Here is a 16,538-nt window from a genome sequence, read left to right as displayed (position 1 = left end):
TCCACTTCGCATCCAATGCCAAATAGTTCTTGAATTTAACCAAGAACCCCCGAATCACTTTACCTTTCATCTTTCTTTCCTTGTATGCCAAAATATGTCCATGAACGAGTATCTCCTCGCTTTCTTCCACTTCGGGTTGCTCATCAGGCTCCCCATCTGGCACATTACCTTTAAAAGCTTTCAAGAGACTCACATGGAATGCATTGTGAATCTTCCAAGTATTGGAAGACATCATTTATCTTTTCTTTAATATGGAAAGGGCCATAATACCTCATGCTAAGCTTTGGAAAAAAAGCCGCTCCTTGCCATTTTGTTTTCTTAGGCGTGCCTTCTCAAAACATAAGATCACCAAGTCATCTTCCTTTAATTTCAAATCTGTCGATTTGCTGCCTTCTTATGTCGTTCTTGAGATTTGTCTAAAGCCTCCCGGACCTTGGCAAAAGTAGTGTCCAAGTCCCTAGTGTATTGGTTAGCTTCAAAAATCTTATCGTGGGTCTGGGAATATTATGATCTACCAACTGATTTCCTTTTTCCTTTCTTTCCTTATGCCTTGGGACCTACAGGTAGCATCTGTCGCTTACTTTGTCCATTGGCACGTCCGAGTCAATCATTGAAACCCTAAGACACAGTATCACCTGATTCCTCTTTCTCTGGAATCCTTTGATGAACTTGCATCTGGTTCCCCTAGTTTGTCGGAACCCTCTGATTCTCTAGAATTCTGTGATGAGCTGTCATCCGGTTCCCTTGATGCATTCTCTTCACTAGCAAACTTTCCTTTTTGAGGTGGATACTATCCTGCCTGTCGCATAAGTCAATGAGCCGACATGCATTCCAAATCGTTGCTTAGTCATGTCCCATAAGTCTCTGAATGGAGTTAGACTTCTGGTTTAAAGCATAGTCTTGAATCTCTTTAGCAAATCATAGCAAAACTGCTCAATATGGTCTTTCAAAAGAACCTTCCACAAGTACTCCAAAACCTCTGGCAGTAGTCATCCAATGTATCTTTCTAAGTCATTATGAAGTGATGCCAAGGTGTGATGACATCTCTTGCATATTCATCTAATATCCAAGTTGACGTGAAAAAAAAGAATTTTAACCACGTCGCATGTGTTTTTTTATGTAACAACAGAGTAGATCACCATGCTTGCACCATTATTTTCAAGTAAGATGCCGCATGTCACTTCTGGAATGTTTTGAGAACCACTCTCCAGGGAAGGCAACGTCAAACTGTTGTACAAATTCAAGGGCTCAATGAGTGTCCTGGTAGCCTGAAAAAAATGTCTGAAACCTGATGGCTTGACTCCCTTCCTTGAACTCCTTGGTTTTTGTGTTGATCTAGTCATTGTCAAAAAGAGGACGGAACCTCCTCCTCTCAACTACTAGATGGCCTTCCATGCCTTCTAGAATTCTTCAAAAATCTACTTCAAACAAATCTTATCTTTGGTGTTTAAAATTTTAGGAACCTTCTTAGCACCTTCTAATACTTCAAATGGTGCCTTCCCCGTGTGGTGTTGTAGGCAAACTCCACCAAGGGCAAATACTTTTCCCATTTAGTCTTCTAATCCAAAAAATAATACTTTGAACAAATACAAAAATAATTGAATTGTCTATCTCAGATTTCCCATTTGTCTATGTGTGGAATGAGGACGAGAATTGCAACCGCGTGCCAATGTTCTCCTAGACTACCATCCAAAACAAATAGTCCGAAACAATGGACACAAACATGGCATATATTCGAACAGTTTCACAAATAATCGGGCTTAACTGTCTTCTTTACCGCAGAACAGTGAGCCTGCTTACCAAATCTGTTGATGACTATCCAAATGCCATCGTGTCCACTTTTGAGTCTTCTTCGGGAGATCAAAGATAAAATCCATTGCAATACTTTCCCAAAGGCGGTTGGGAATGGGTAAAGGTTGTTGTAATCCCTGTGCCTTATGCGTGTCAAACTTAACCTTCTGACAAACTAAACAACTACAAAAACAAAGTCGTCCACATCCTTCTTGACTCTCGGCGAAAAAAAAGAACTCTCCACACCTTTCAAGGTGGTGTTAGCAGCGGCTAACACAGGCTACACCGGTTATGCATCAAGCGGGAGATATGCTATGGTTGTGCATAATATTTCCAACTCACTTTGTATAAGTCTTGGGCTCATTGGGAGTTCCAAAGTTGTATATGGTAGCTAGAGGGCTCAAAATTAAACCCATAGTAGATGAGATTGTGGTGAAAGCCTTTAAAAGGAACCCTCTATGCAAGGAGGCTTCATTCTTGAGTATCCACTTTTGAGAGCTCTCTCTCTCTCTTGAGTGTTCACTCTATGGATGGCCTAGCCTTGAGCTTAATGCCCATGCTTAAAAGGCTAGTGCTAATCCATTGTAATTAGAGAAGCTTGATTAATCTAATCCCTATTTTACTCATTAGTCTTATCTTCTCTACATTTTATTATGTCATGAAGTAGTATTACACTCTCATTATTCTAGATTTGAGAGAGGTGAGTACTTCTTGCTTTGATCTTAACTCTCTTCTTCCATAAGTATTTTAACTAGTTGATTACTTCTCTAATTCTCTTGATTAGTGTAGTGTCTGTGCACTCTTGGGCACGTCATTAGAGTTTGTGCCTAATTGTGTGCTTAAGTGTGTGAAGGTTTAAGAGCCTTGAGCTCAATGCCACTTGTGTGTGATGTGATTAGAGTACCTTGGTTGTCATGTGATGATTGGGAAAGCCAACTTCAACACAATTAGTGTGTGCTTTGATCATGGATGATTGTGTTGACTGTGTTCTTGTGACTCCATAAGATTGGCAAGTCGAACTTCGGTGGACTTGGTGTGTGTAGGAGTCGATTGATTAGTGATTAGAGTATGTTTAGAGTTAGTCTTGCCATGGCTAATCTCTACTTGCATTGGTGATGTATTCTCTTAAATCCTCTATTTCTATTCATTTGATGCTCGTGCTTCCATGCCCTAGCCGGGTTGCTGATCCACAGATTGATAATTTTGTGTGGGTTGCAATTAGGTCGTTGCTACAACACCTCCCAACAGATGGTGTCAATGTCGGGGATACATAAACTAAGCTAGTGAGTATAGGATGTTTAGAATAGAGTAATTTCACTACTAATTTCATTGGTTTTTTAGTGTGTGTAACTCAATTTTGGTTTGATTTGATGATATTTTACAAATAATTGAAGATAATTGTTGAGTTATGTATACCCCAAATCCCCAATTCCACCCCCAATTTCATTAACTTCATACTAACCCTTGCTAGTTTTGCTTCATTTCCATGCTAATTGTACTAATTTCATGCTAATTTTTAATAACTTTTGACTAACTTTGCTAACCTAACCCCTTTTAAGAGGTGGAATCATCACTCTAATCAAGTTAATTGTGCTAATTTATGCCTAATTTGATGATTTGAGTGTTTGATTTTTGGCTTACAATGGTCAATTTTGGAGCCGATTTGATGGTGCACACACTTGTGTGTGCAATGATGCATCTTTGGGTGGAGCAAAGGAATAGCTTGGGGTATGATTACGATGTAAGTGCACTCACTTGCTCATGTCAATTCTTGATTGATTAATGTGGTTCAATGTTGCTAATTATTTGCTAAAATTAGGTGTGTAACTCAATTGACCTACACTTTGCACCTAATTTGATTTGCTTGGAAACGAAATTGATGGTCATTTTGACTGATGAACTTTGTGTGTGTCAAGATAATGCTTAATTATCATCAAGAATTCATGTGTGTGCATAAAAATCATTGTGTCTGTAATGCACCAAAGAGGGAAAAAACTGCCAAAAATTCAAAGTGTATGTGCACCTAATTCTGAGTGTGTTCATGCATAGAAATGGATGGAATTGATGATATGTGAGTATGCAATCATGTAATTGATGTGTATGATAGGCTAATTGGATAAGCCTAATTGTCAAAAATTTGGGCAAAAATTGAGTGGGTGTGCCTATCCAAGACCACTTGATTTTCTATGATTGATGGTCAATTGGGACACCCCAAATGTCTTTTGATTGTGAAAGGTGCATAAAAAGTATGTGCAATCATTAGGTATAAGCCTAAATTCATTGCCAATTGAGAAAAAATTGATCATTTGTGCTTAATTTTTGAGTGTGTGCATTGCTTGATTGGGTAAAAATAGTGCTAATTTTTTAGAAATTTAGCATACATGCATTCACTTATGCTTGATTGAGTTTACAATTTGAGCATTGCAATGAGGAATTTATGTAATTTTTACATATAATTTTTGGCCTACATTTGGGTGTGTGTGCCAATCAATGGCATGCACAATTCAGTGTGTGAATGAACAATTGGTATTTTTCACCAATTACGATGATTAATTTGGCCAAATAGTTGATTGCACTAATGTGTGTGCCTACTCAATGGCATTGCATATCCAAATTACGGATGAATAATTGGTAGCAATTACCAATTATGATGATTAAAAGACCTAAAAAGGTGATATGTATGTAATTGATTGACTTGGGATGATTCAATTGGTACTCAATTGAAGATGATCTATGTGCATTACCTTTGTAATCACTGTGCCAATTTGACTAGAAAAAAGTGAAAATTTGAATTATTTTGCATGCTTTATTGTGTGTCTCCTCACATACCAAAATGACAAGCCAATTTGGTTTGGATGATTAGGGTTTTTTAATATGAGCAATTTTTTGCAAATTGCTGCCTAATGAGTTGGGTAGTCTTCAATGAGAAAATATGGGCATTAATGGTGCATACATACCTTGTACGATCAAGGAGTGTAAGTCCAATTGAGTGTAAATTGCAACAATATCAAATTGAAAATTGAGCCATTACGTATGTGTATCCATGATGTTGTGTCCACCTGATGAATTTGCCATAAAATTTTGCATTTTTTGAGGCATTTTTTTTAAATCAAGTGTGTGCCAAAATCTCATACAAGCGAAGCTAATTTTCAATTGAAAATCAAAATTATGTGCTCGCGTCTGTTTCATTTCAATATGTATGCTCAAATTGTCAATGAGAGGATTTTGATGCCAAAATGATTGTGAATTGTTTACAATTTGTATCATAATAGACACAAACCAATTCAACTCTGAAGTTTCAAATGATAATGTACATGTCTGTTTGATTAGTGTGGCTTTGAATTGCATATTTGATGAAATGAGAAAAGTTGTAAACTAGTTAGCACCTCTCAATTAATTGGGAGATCATTATTTGAAGAATGTCGATAAGGTATGGTGAGCACGAAGGTTCATTATTTAGGTTGTAGGTTTGGTTGCTGGAAACGGGCTATGGCGCCTTTCTCACTGCTGACCTATGGGCACCACACACACTAGTTGATGAGATGGCATGTAATCCAAAATCTGCCCCACCTGGCGCTTTCTCGAAGCAAGTGTACCAGGCCCCATTCTCTTTTTAGACAATGCATCGCAGCCTGCCCGTAAATGGTGCCGCAAATGCACACACCCACTTTCCACTGCTTAGTGCGAGCACACACACACACACACTCTCTCTCTCTGCAGGCTTGCACTGTCGACCCTAGTCCCACCATAGTTTTCAACACTCACATACACACACGAGTTGATTGTTGCTCTCTCTCGGCCAGGCCGAGAAGCCCGTTGACACAGAGCACGTGATGCCACACACAACCGGCTATAATAATTTGCGCTACCTGTCCTTGCTTGGCTTGGAGTGGATCACCAGACAAACTCCATCTATCGCCTACCTACTACCCTGCATGTCGCATACCAGCTGCCCTGCCCTCGCTCCCTCGACCCACCCATTGGCATCGACTCAACACACACACACACACACACACACACACGCACCGTTCTTGGTCTTAGGACTCACACACACACACACAAGAACTTAGGACTCTCCCTCTTCTTTTGGCTCTTGAGCTACGCGCTGCCTCCTGTCATAAACGCACACGCTGTCACACACTCACAACCCATTCAAACCCACACACTCTCTGGAATAATATGCAGCTTTTGGAATTCTATTCCGCTGCTAGCCCAGGAGCTCACCCACACACACATTCAATCTGCGTAATGCTAAGTCACACGAGCTATAAAAAAATGTTTTTTTATAAAAAGTTAAATAAATAAATAAATTTAGGATGGGTTCCCACCTTTCAAGTTGTCTCAGCAGGAAGGATTCTAATGAATCAGACATTGGTCACAAATAGGCGAAGATTGTGATAACGATTGCAAGTCCAAAAAAATAATTCTATTTGACTTGATTATTTGGCTATCTCAATTGAGTTGTTTATTGATTGTCCGAGAACTATGCATGCTAGCCGCAAATGGCCACTTAGGAGAAAAATTGTGGGTCCCTTTCCATGATGACTCTCTTCTATGCTAGACTTGGTGCATGAGAGAACGAGTGATCGGCCGCATATGCATTCATGAAATTTCCTTGCTTTTATTGCTTTGTATGGAAAAACTTGCAACATGAGAGCATGCAAACATTGATCCATTGTATCTTGAATTGAGATCCATGATTGAACACAAAATTTCTTTGATGCTTGAGGGGTACTTAGCATGTGCTTTCTCTCCCTTTTTCAATGTATGCCATATTTGCTAGTAAGAGAGCAAGGATATGGGCTACAAATGTGATTGCATCCATTGTTGATTTGATTATGGTCTAAGGCTGGGTTGATTTACCATTTTTGCAATACATGAAAAATTCTTTTGGGAATGTATATGGGCCTTGTTTGAGAGTTATGTTGATACCGCATTCATGTATGGTCATGACAAGTGCACAAAAATTGGAATTGAATGTTACATTTTAACGTGCTTGATTTGATTGCAAATTACTGCATAGCACTGACCATTGAGATTTTTTGAATGACCGTGAGAGGGCAGTAAAATACTGGCATTCTCTACCAAGAAGGTCATAACCAAGCGAAGGGAAACCTTGGGCCGCCACTCAACCCCCTATTCGCCTAGTCTTGACCCCGCTACAAATGGCATTCACCAAAGGCATATCAAAAAGGTCATAACCAAGCGAAGGGAAACCTTGGGCAGCCACTCAACCCCCTATATTGCCTAGTCTTGACCTTGGAACTGGCTTTCATACTATTTGGGCCCACTCGTTTCTCTGATATGAATGTCATGTCCTAGGCATAGTTGGACTTCATCGCACAAAATGTTTTGACTTATGCATGTTCTAGTGCTTTGCTTACTTCAAAGATTCTCTTTGCACTAACTGAAAAACTCTTGGTGGTATGTTTCAGAGTGACATTGCACATGAAATAATACTTGATCGAGACATTCTATGTACTAAATTTGGGCCTTGACATTGACTATGCATTTTAGTGCTTGCTCTAAATAAAAAATCCTTGCATAGCACTAAAGTTGAGATTCTGTGAATGATCATGGAGAGTAGTAAAATTTTGGGCTTGTGATTGACTGTGAATTCCTTGAGTGCTTGTGTTGAATTTTCAAATGCTTAAGAGCACTAATGATTTGAGTTGTTTTGAAGGGATGTGGCAAGGTTGAACTTTCATTGAACCAAGAAGGGGTCATCATTGCAATGTATTACAAAACTTGGCTATTTAGAGCCACTCCAATTTTTTGGATTAAAAGTTGTATACATGCTAGCTCATAGCTTGGTCAAAAGTTAAATGTTTTTATTTGAGCTAGTGTTTACCCAACTTTTTTGAGAGCTTTCAAGTACAAAATTTGGCTATTGAGAGCCATTCATTTTTCATTTTATCACGTTGGAGTCATCTCTAGCTCATAGATTGCTCTTAAATTGAAAATTTCATGTGAGCTAGTTGTTAGCCAACTTTTTGGAAACCTTTAAAATGTACATTTGGCTTTCAAAAGCCACTTCATTTCATCAAAGTTGCATTATTTTCAGCTCTTGGTTGGTTTTGACTTCTATATTTCATTGAGCTAGAAACTAATCAACTTTGAAACATGCATGCCAGGTTTGCTTATGTAGAAGCTCATTCTCTCTCATTGTTGTTATGTATGCATAAATTTGTCATCAAAGAGCATCACATGCATAACCAAAGGCACTTTTTTCTCTTGGGTTTTTTCCCTTTGGAAAATTTGGGTATGCAAGAACCTAGCTTTAGGTTTTCATTTATGTTTTTGTGTCCTTTTGGCTTTCAATATATGGCTTTTGTAGCTTATGTTTTTACACTTAGCTTCAAAAAGCTTCTTTTGCAAATAAAAAGATCAAGAGACTTCTCTACAAAGGGGATGCTTGCTCAAGGGTGCTCAAAAGGGCATGAATAGGTGTAATCCTTCCATGATTTTGCTCTTTTGTTCATCTCTTCGTTCTCTATGCTTGGCTTAAGTAATTTTTGCTTTTACATTAGGGTTCTTTCATGTTCAAAAGCTAAACATACTAAAGTTTCAACACTTTTCCTTGTGAATATTAACTCATCAAAAAATTTGGTTTTATGTGTGCTAATCATAAGTAATTGGCCTGGACCTTAGGTTAATATAGGTTCATTTCTCATTAGTCCTAGACTCTTAGTGGTAGTTTTAATACTCCATTCATTTTTAACATGACCTAGGGCTATGAATAGGCTTTAGTCTTTTAGTCCATTTTCCATTAGCATCTCATGTTGGAAGCAATAAAAAAGTGCTAAAAAAATGAAACAATGAAGCAAAAAAGTATCCACAAAAGTAGCAAAAATTCTACTAGACACATGAAAAGAAAATTTCTATGTTATGTTGTGTCCATGTGAGGCCTAGCGCCTTATTGACACTTGGTAGGCGAGAGGAATCACCTTGGCTCGCTTGGTCAAGGCCCTAAACTGATGCCCTGAGCTGATAGGGGTTAGTTGTCGCCTTGGTAGGCTAGTAGGCTTTTGGAACACCTTCTTGAGGGTTCAAGGAGCCGAGAGTCGCACCTAGACTTGCCTTGGGGTGGTAGCCTTGTGTTGTGATTTACTTTTTCCTATGAATGAAAAAAACAAACACTTCCACGAGCTTCAAAAAGCTGTGACAATGTACTAATAGATTATGAGCTTTTTTTTAGCTTGCAGACATAATAGACTTGAATGGTTTATTAAGATTGGTCACATAGTTTTTAGGCTAGTAGGTTTATGAATTTGCATTAGCTTAGGGTCATAATTGATTGCTTGTGTTTCATGCATAAAACTGAAGTTTCAGATGTTTTAATCTTCATGATAGTTAGGTGTTTTTTTTGTGCTTTATTTGTTTAGTTTTTTACTATCATTCACACATCTTTTAGACGCAACAAATTCACTTTGCATGGTTTTTCATTGTACTTCATGTTTTATCATTGTTGGCCTTTGATGCTCATTACTTGTTTTTATGATTTGCAGCTCAACATTTCTTCCATGGACTTACTTTCTATCAATATGTCACCGTGTTTTGCTTCACCGGCACACAAGGACGTGCGCCAAATTAGGAAGGGGGGAATATTAGCAACGGCTAACACAGGTTACACCGGTTATACATCAAGGGAGAGATATCCTATGGTTGTGCATAATATTTCCAACTCACTTTGTATAAGTTTTGAGCTCATTGGGAGTTCCAAAGTTATATATGGTAGCTAGAGGGCTCAAACTTAAACCCATAGTAGAAGAGATTGTGATGAAAGCCTTTAAAAGCGAGCCTTTATGCAAGGAGGCTTCATTCTTGAGTATCCCACTGAGGATCCACTTTTGAGAGCTCTCTATCTCTTGAGTGTTCACTCTATGGATGACTTAGCCTTGAGCTTAATGTCCATACTTAAGAGGCTAGTGCTAATCCATTGTAATTAAAGAAGTTTAATTAATCTAATCCCTATCTTACTCATTAGTCTTATCTTCTCTACATTTCATTATGTCATGAAGTAGTAAAACACTCTCATTATTCTGATTTGAGAGAGGTGAGTACTTCTTGCTTTGATCTTAACTCTCTTCTTTCATAAGTATTTCAATTAGTTGATTACTTCTCTAATTCTCTTGATTAGTGTAGTGTGTGCGCACTCTTGGTTATGTCATTAGAGTTTGTGCATAATTGTGTGCTTAAGTGTGTGAAGGTTTAAAAGCCTTGAGCTCAATGCCACTTATATGTGATGTGATTAGAGTACCTTGGTTGACATGTGATGATTGAGAAAGCCAAATTCAATGCAATTAGTGTGTGCTTTGATCATGGATGCTTGTGTTGACTGTGTTCTTGTGACTCCATAAGATTAGCAAGTCGGGGACTTCGGTGGACTTGATGTGTGTAGGAGTCGATTGATTAGTGATTAGAGTATGTTTAGAGTTAGTCTTGCCATGGATAATCTCTATTTGTATTGGTGAGGTAATCTCTTGATCCTCTATTTCTATTCATTCGATGCTCATGTTTCCATGCCCTAGCCGGGTTGCCGATCCAGAGGTTGATAATTTTGTGTGGATTGCGATTAGATTGTTGCTACAACGCCTCCCAATAGGTGGTGTTAATGCCGCGATGACCCGGAAAAGATGGACAATGACACTCAGTCAAAACCTTTTTCCTCAACGACTGTGTAACCACAACATCGTTTTCTTCATCAAGTAGCCATCCCGTATGAAATATCTTGGCACTATCTCCTCATTTTGTATCCAAGTAAACACATCAGGAAAAAAATCCGGATCCTCAAAGCTTCTATGATAAATCGCGAAATAGCCAAGACAAGGGGCTTCTGAGACAATGCATCTGCCACCAAGTTTTTATGTCCCTGAACATGGACAATTTGGAAGTGAAACTATGGCAAGATGTTAGCCCATCGCATCTGCTTTTTCGAAAGTTGCATATGTGACAAGTAGCGTAAACTCTGATGATTAGTAAAGACCGTGAAATCGGCTTGAGTAGGTAATGTCGCCACCGAGTAAGAGCATGGATCACTGCGAAAAGCTCTTTCTTATAAATCTGTGCTATGAATACTGACCTTGAAAACAATCTGCTTTCATAGGCAAGAAGCTTCTAACTTCATAAGCATTCTTCAAGTCAAACCAATCGCGGAAAGTGTCACTTTTGGTCGAATCCATTTGTACCCTTTTCTGTTGAGACGATGTGTCCCAATAAATGTATCCAGGCAAGAAAAATCACTCTTTTCACATTTATAAGCAATTTATGCTTCCTCAAGTGTCTGAAAAACCCACAAATGATCGATACTCTCTCAAAATCCAAAAAGTCGTCCCAAAAGCCATCTTGTAGACGTCTCCAAAAGCAACTCTTCATATCAATTCGGCAAGTAGAATTATGAATTCTGTCAAGTATATTATCGTCCTCATAATGTGGAAATTTGTTCTGGTTCATTGTTTCTTTATTTTGGCCTCGACTAATTCTGTAAAGTGACCCGTTCGGTGGTGTACTACCGGGAATCGATGATGTGATCTTCACGACGTAAAGGAGGCAACTCGCTTTTTACGCCTTTAGAGAAACAATCAAACCCTATTGCAAAAAATCTTGTCGTTCTTTTTCAAGGTGAATCGGTCCGATGGTTGACTATCAGTGGGCTAACATCTACATTCAACCCCTATTGCAAAAAAATATACTTTCTTAGCCAGATAGTCAACCATGACGTTCTTGTGGTACCAAGGGATTCCTCAAAGGACATCACACCTTTCCAAAGGCATGATATAAAAGTCGGCATGCCCTAATCATCCCTGACATTGCAAACTTCGGGCATGCCCTAATCATCCCTGACATTGCAAACGAAGTTTGCCAATGATCTGTATAATCGCAACATCCCATCCGGGTGCTGCTAGAACTGCCTCCACATGTGGCCTCAGCCTGTCAGGCGTAATTCCAAGTCGAGCCGCCAATTCAAGTGAAAAGAAGTTTGCCTTGGCTCCTCCATCAAAGAAAATGCGAGCTTCTTAAGCTTTCACTTCGCCCCATGTGCGACAAAGTTTTGTACTTTGGTTGATTCGGGTTGGGCCCCACGTAATGTGGTACCAGTTTTGCTTTCATCTTTCCTTTTCTTCCGCAATCGACTAGTGTTTTGTAACTCTTAAGTTTATCTTTCGAAGGTCCTTTAGTTCATCTTCTTTTCAAGAGTTCTTGACCATCTCTTTCTACGAGTACATGTTTCGCTTTTCTGCATTCGTCTGTCCTTTCGACTTTCCTCCCCAACCTGAGAAGAGAAGCAATGGCCATATGACATCTTGAGTAAATCTTACAATCGGGTAATTCTTCAAGTTTTTCACAATTCTCGGGTTTATGGAGTACTTGATCAATTTTTTCACAGATGTGTCAACCTACAATTGACATTTGTACTCCGTTCTGACAAAATTTTCCACCAAGAATCTCTTGAAATATTCATTATTTTCTTCAGTTTTCGCACTAGATTTCAACTTTTCTTTTGCCTGCCCATTGAGAGGTGTTATCTTTGTCAGATTCTCCATGAGAACCCATGTGTAATTTGGGATTCTTTATGGCTTTGTCCTGTAAGGCAAAGTGATGAAGACGGAAGCACGCCTGACGCGCGATGTATGGAGGGTGGGAGTGGCTAATAAGTCCAAGGTTGGGCCACAAAGATTCTTTCACAAAAGTCTACATGTGCTGCAGAAAGGATCGGATCCTCCGTAGAAGAAGAATCTTTCTGCGCTCTGATACCATTGTAACCGGCTTGGACACTCCAAGCGAGAAATCAATAGCAACACACGAATAGAAACTTCATAATCACTAAACTTTAATGGGGAGAGAGAGAGAGAGAGAGAGAGAGAGAGAGAGAGAGAGAGAGAGAGAGAGAAATCAATAGCAACACACGAATAGAAACTTCATAATCACTAAACTTTAATGGGGAGAGAGAGAGAGAGAGACAGAGAGAGAGAGAGAGAGTTGACACGATCGGATGGAGTTCCGTGCCCGAAGGTAGAGGCCCCAAAGGTAGAGGCCCCAAAGACTGGCGCCCGTTTCAGTATTTCATTTTGATCTTTGAGCAAAGTACAACTTCCACAGATGCTCGCTCTCAGACTCTACATCCAAATGCTCTGAGAAGTGAGCCCCTTGGGTTCATTATAAAGGTTACAAGGGATGTGCAAAAGGCAAAGCCCCAAAAGCATTAGACTAGGGCGTGGAATCACCAAGTGCTACCACATCAACACAACAAAAAAAACAAAATCTATCCGTCGCCTTCGTGACTGTCCACCCCTTTGTAGCACGTATACTAGTCTCCCCTCCTACAACCATTGACGGTTGGAAATGGTCATGCACAGACCATTCCCTACACCATTATCCACAACTTGCATCCACAACAAATCTTATATCACAACTTTTCAAATGTCATTTGTGCACGTTGCATCATGGGCAAGGTTGCCCCAGAATTTATTAAGCATACAAGCAATCTAGTGAAAAAAACCCCTCTGGAGTAGAAAGTGCCCCTGCATTTATAAGTGTATTTACATCACAAGCATAATGCACCTCAAGTCTAATTTGACTATCGATGCTATTTAGTCGTAAGAGCTATCAAACACCAATTAGTTATCTAATTTCGACCATACAACAATTTGGAGAGCTCTAAAGATCATGGCATGGCTGCCAAGCATGTGGATCTTATAAAGAGTTCCTTATAATTGTGCATGATCAAAGAGTTAATCCCACTAATTGCTACGATCCGAAATCCGTTCCACTAATTACCATGCTTTTGGTGTGAAACTTCACTAGGAAAAGTGGGATTCATTGCCTTTGATTGAAAATCTCATGAATGTGCATGTGAAAGTGCCAATAGTTAACACACTTTGGTTATGAAGAAAATCTTTTGACATGGGCGTTTGTCATTACATAATCCCAAGCCATCACACGTTAGGTGCCCCTTGCTGCAAAGTCATAAAGAAGTCTTTTGACATGGACGTAATCCCAAGCCATCAAACGTTAGGTGCCCCTTGATAACCACTATATAATCACCGGGAAGCTACCAAACAAGGATTCGTGATGACCTACGAGGAGGTGAACTACTATCAAGACCGACAACCCCTCAACGCTCAATAATTTCTTAAACACGACGAATGAACGACGACAGTCTCTCATGCCGAGGATGTCCATACAGAAGAAAGATCCTCGGCGAAAAACAGTAAAAATCTAGCTAATTATCCTAAAAAATAAAGCACCTTCAAATGAAACAAGCATTTATATTCAAACTAATGAAAATTATTTTGCTGAACCGATGGCAACGGTCTCATTCTTCGCCTAATTCACTTGAAAAGTCGAAGCTTGGAACGTTGACCCAACATCTAATAACGAGCATCTGATCAGCCAAACTACCCATGACTACAATGCATACAAACCATCGACACTGTACAAGAATTCATGTTGGGCCAAAAATTCAAAGGGCTTCGTCGAAAGCAACAAGTCTGTGGCCACAGCCAACTTGATAAGGTCGTTAAACTCAAAAACACCAATTTGGATTGCCTACAACTTCTATAGCATTCATTGACAATTCTTTCATCAAGACAGTTAAACTAACTCTTCACAAAGACCAAAACTCAATTACAGATGAAAGCTTGGTCATAGGCTCGCTGCTTATCCAGAATGCAAGCGAAATTTCTATGTACATATTGCCAATTGTGCGCATGCTCTTTAGGTGATATGGCGAAGAAACTCTGATGCAGTAGCGATAGCTGCTCCAGTGATGGCCCCCCTAAGCACAGAGTCTTGCTTCACATTGCTTTCCGTTAGAGAGAATGCAGCACCTGTAAGTGCACCACCCAACAAGGCATTTTTCTGCAAGAAACACAGACGTGAGAAATAGAAAGCAGGTAAACATGGATTCTCTGCCAAAAAAAAAGCTTGGTAGAGTGTTTAGAAGCTTGACACTAGGCAGTCACAATGAGTAAAAATTATACCAAACAAACTCACCCAGTCATGTGTGCCCCTTGCTTCTTGCATGGCGTATGTCATTCCCGAGTAAACTCCGGCTACCAAGCCTGCAAACGGTGATACACAACAAACCTTAATCTCAACGAAATACTTCCGACCCTACTTCATTTACCTTGAAAATCGTGTGTTTCTTCTTAAGATCGATCGTTAACTTACCCCATTGCACCGCTTCTTTCCCCGCACGTTGCACCTATATTGAAGCCCCATTTGCAACACATAAGCTTCTAGACCATCCCAAACTATGGCTGATGTTAAGAAAATTATGCCCAGCACGAAGAAAGCACAATACCCACCATGTTCTCAAGAGAGTGTTTGTTGGTCTCCTCTGCTAGGGATCAAAACAAGCCAATGATGAGACCTCTGCGCGCCGGGGGGGGGGGGGGGGGGGGGGGGGGGGAGAGAGAGAGACCTTGCAAGAGCATTCTTGTAGCATCTTGGGTAGCAGCATGCAAAACACCAACCTGACAAGAAAGGGTCTCGGTCATACAATTACACAAGGAAAATTGCTGCCGGAAGATGCACTTGCACACGGTGATTTCCAGCCACAAATATGAAATATGCAATACACAGACAGAATGATAGCTTACCCCTCCAACTTTGACGAAGCCGTCGACAACACGGTTGAGGAGCGGATGGCCCAAGTCTACGAGGAACTCTGCGTTGTCCTTGCCGATGCTTGCGTAAACTTTGGACTCACTCATCTTTACAAGCACACGATTGATCTCCTGTCCCTGCTAATGAAGCCAAACCAGTGCACGCATAGAGCAAAATGCAAGGCCGTAATAAAGGAAGCGCTCCTCTCTCTCTTTCTCTCTCTCTCTCTCTCTCACACACACACACACACAAAAGAAGGAAGGACATAGCCTACCTGGGGTCGCGAGAAGGTGGTAGAAGTAATTACAGTGCAGGATGTGCCCAAATTGCCTAATTAGAAGGAAGGGAGAGACTGAGAGAGAGAGAGAGAGAGAGAGAGAGAGAGAGAGAGAGGACGCTGGACACGCGTCCTGCCTCTCCTCGTGCCATGTTTCTTATTCCCACGCGCCCTCTCTCTCAGCACGATTGAGTTCAAGCCTCGTCAGATAGATCTTTGAGGTCTTGCGATTAATGTTTCCTATGTTAAAAACTTTTGTTGGCACTTCCTTTCGGCAGAAAGAGAGGGCACATGTGGAGGGAGTTTCAGGCTTCAACCCCTATACAACGCAGTGCCCTTCAAATTTTGTAAGGTATGTTTTACTTTTCTCCTCTTTAAGATATAGTCTCTCTTCTCCGTAATATATGTAGTTTTGGTTATGTTAGATCCGGTTGCCCTTCTTCTGGCTAGTTGTTAACAAGGTTATCTGATAAGATTTTGTACGAGTGGCTCCTTGTAAAGTCAGTCTCTGTTGTTGATGTCTGATGCATCCATGGCTCGTTCTGAGCATGTACGTCTATGTAATTCTTTTTGCTTATTACTGTACCAACTCACACTTTGTGAAATTTGCAACAAAAAAAAGGATATAGTCTCTCTTCTTCTTCCTTCCCTCTCTCTCCCTCTCTCTCTCTCTCTCTCTCTCTCTCTCTCTCTCCCCAATCGGAGTGAAAGGCAATGCCAACGTCTGTTTCCAAACGCCTTGTTTTTCTTCTTCTTCTTCCTTTTTTTGTGTGGTGCAAACATACTTCCTTACTCAAATATACTACAAAATGGCTCATACTAATTTAAAACCCCCCAAGTAATGATTACCTTACGAATA

General features: G+C 40.0%; 1 protein-coding gene across 2 annotated transcripts; it reads right to left on the bottom strand.

Moving 5' to 3' along the window:
* Nucleotides 1-14,393: 14,393 nt before the first annotated feature.
* On the bottom strand, nt 14,394-15,817 carry LOC147449972 (outer envelope pore protein 16, chloroplastic-like). 2 transcript variants are annotated; one of them, XM_086522756.1, is made up of 7 exons: nt 15,677-15,817; nt 15,396-15,539; nt 15,218-15,269; nt 15,102-15,133; nt 14,965-14,998; nt 14,788-14,855; nt 14,394-14,652 (listed from the first exon to the last, which is right to left on the bottom strand). In XM_086522756.1, exons 2-7 carry the CDS (start codon nt 15,507-15,509, stop codon nt 14,509-14,511), a joined length of 444 nt encoding a protein of 147 aa, XP_086378882.1. In that variant the 5' UTR covers nt 15,510-15,539; nt 15,677-15,817; the 3' UTR covers nt 14,394-14,508. The 2 variants fall into 2 exon arrangements, with proteins under 2 accessions (XP_086378882.1, XP_086378880.1); XM_086522754.1 differs by having other exon boundaries at nt 15,396-15,542; nt 15,677-15,816.
* Nucleotides 15,818-16,538: the final 721 nt, after the last annotated feature.

This window comes from Adiantum capillus-veneris, chromosome 10, assembly GCF_014529385.1.
Source record: "Adiantum capillus-veneris isolate H3 chromosome 10, ASM1452938v2, whole genome shotgun sequence".
Taxonomy (NCBI): domain Eukaryota; kingdom Viridiplantae; phylum Streptophyta; class Polypodiopsida; order Polypodiales; family Pteridaceae; genus Adiantum; species Adiantum capillus-veneris.
The sequence above is the reverse complement of the archived record's forward strand: the minus strand, read 5'-3'. Positions and strand labels throughout refer to the sequence as shown.

Excerpts from the sequence above, each read along its gene's own strand:
- LOC147449972 (XM_086522756.1), bottom strand. The coding sequence starts at position 15,509 with ATGAGTGAGTCCAAAGTTTACGCAAGCATCGGCAAGGACAACGCAGAG. Across the intron at positions 15,270-15,395 it reads GCTTCGTCAAAGTTGGAGGG|GTTGGTGTTTTGCATGCTGC; the intron begins GTAAGCTATCAT and ends CTTTCTTGTCAG. Across the intron at positions 15,134-15,217 it reads TACAAGAATGCTCTTGCAAG|AGGAGACCAACAAACACTCT; the intron begins GTCTCTCTCTCT and ends GATCCCTAGCAG.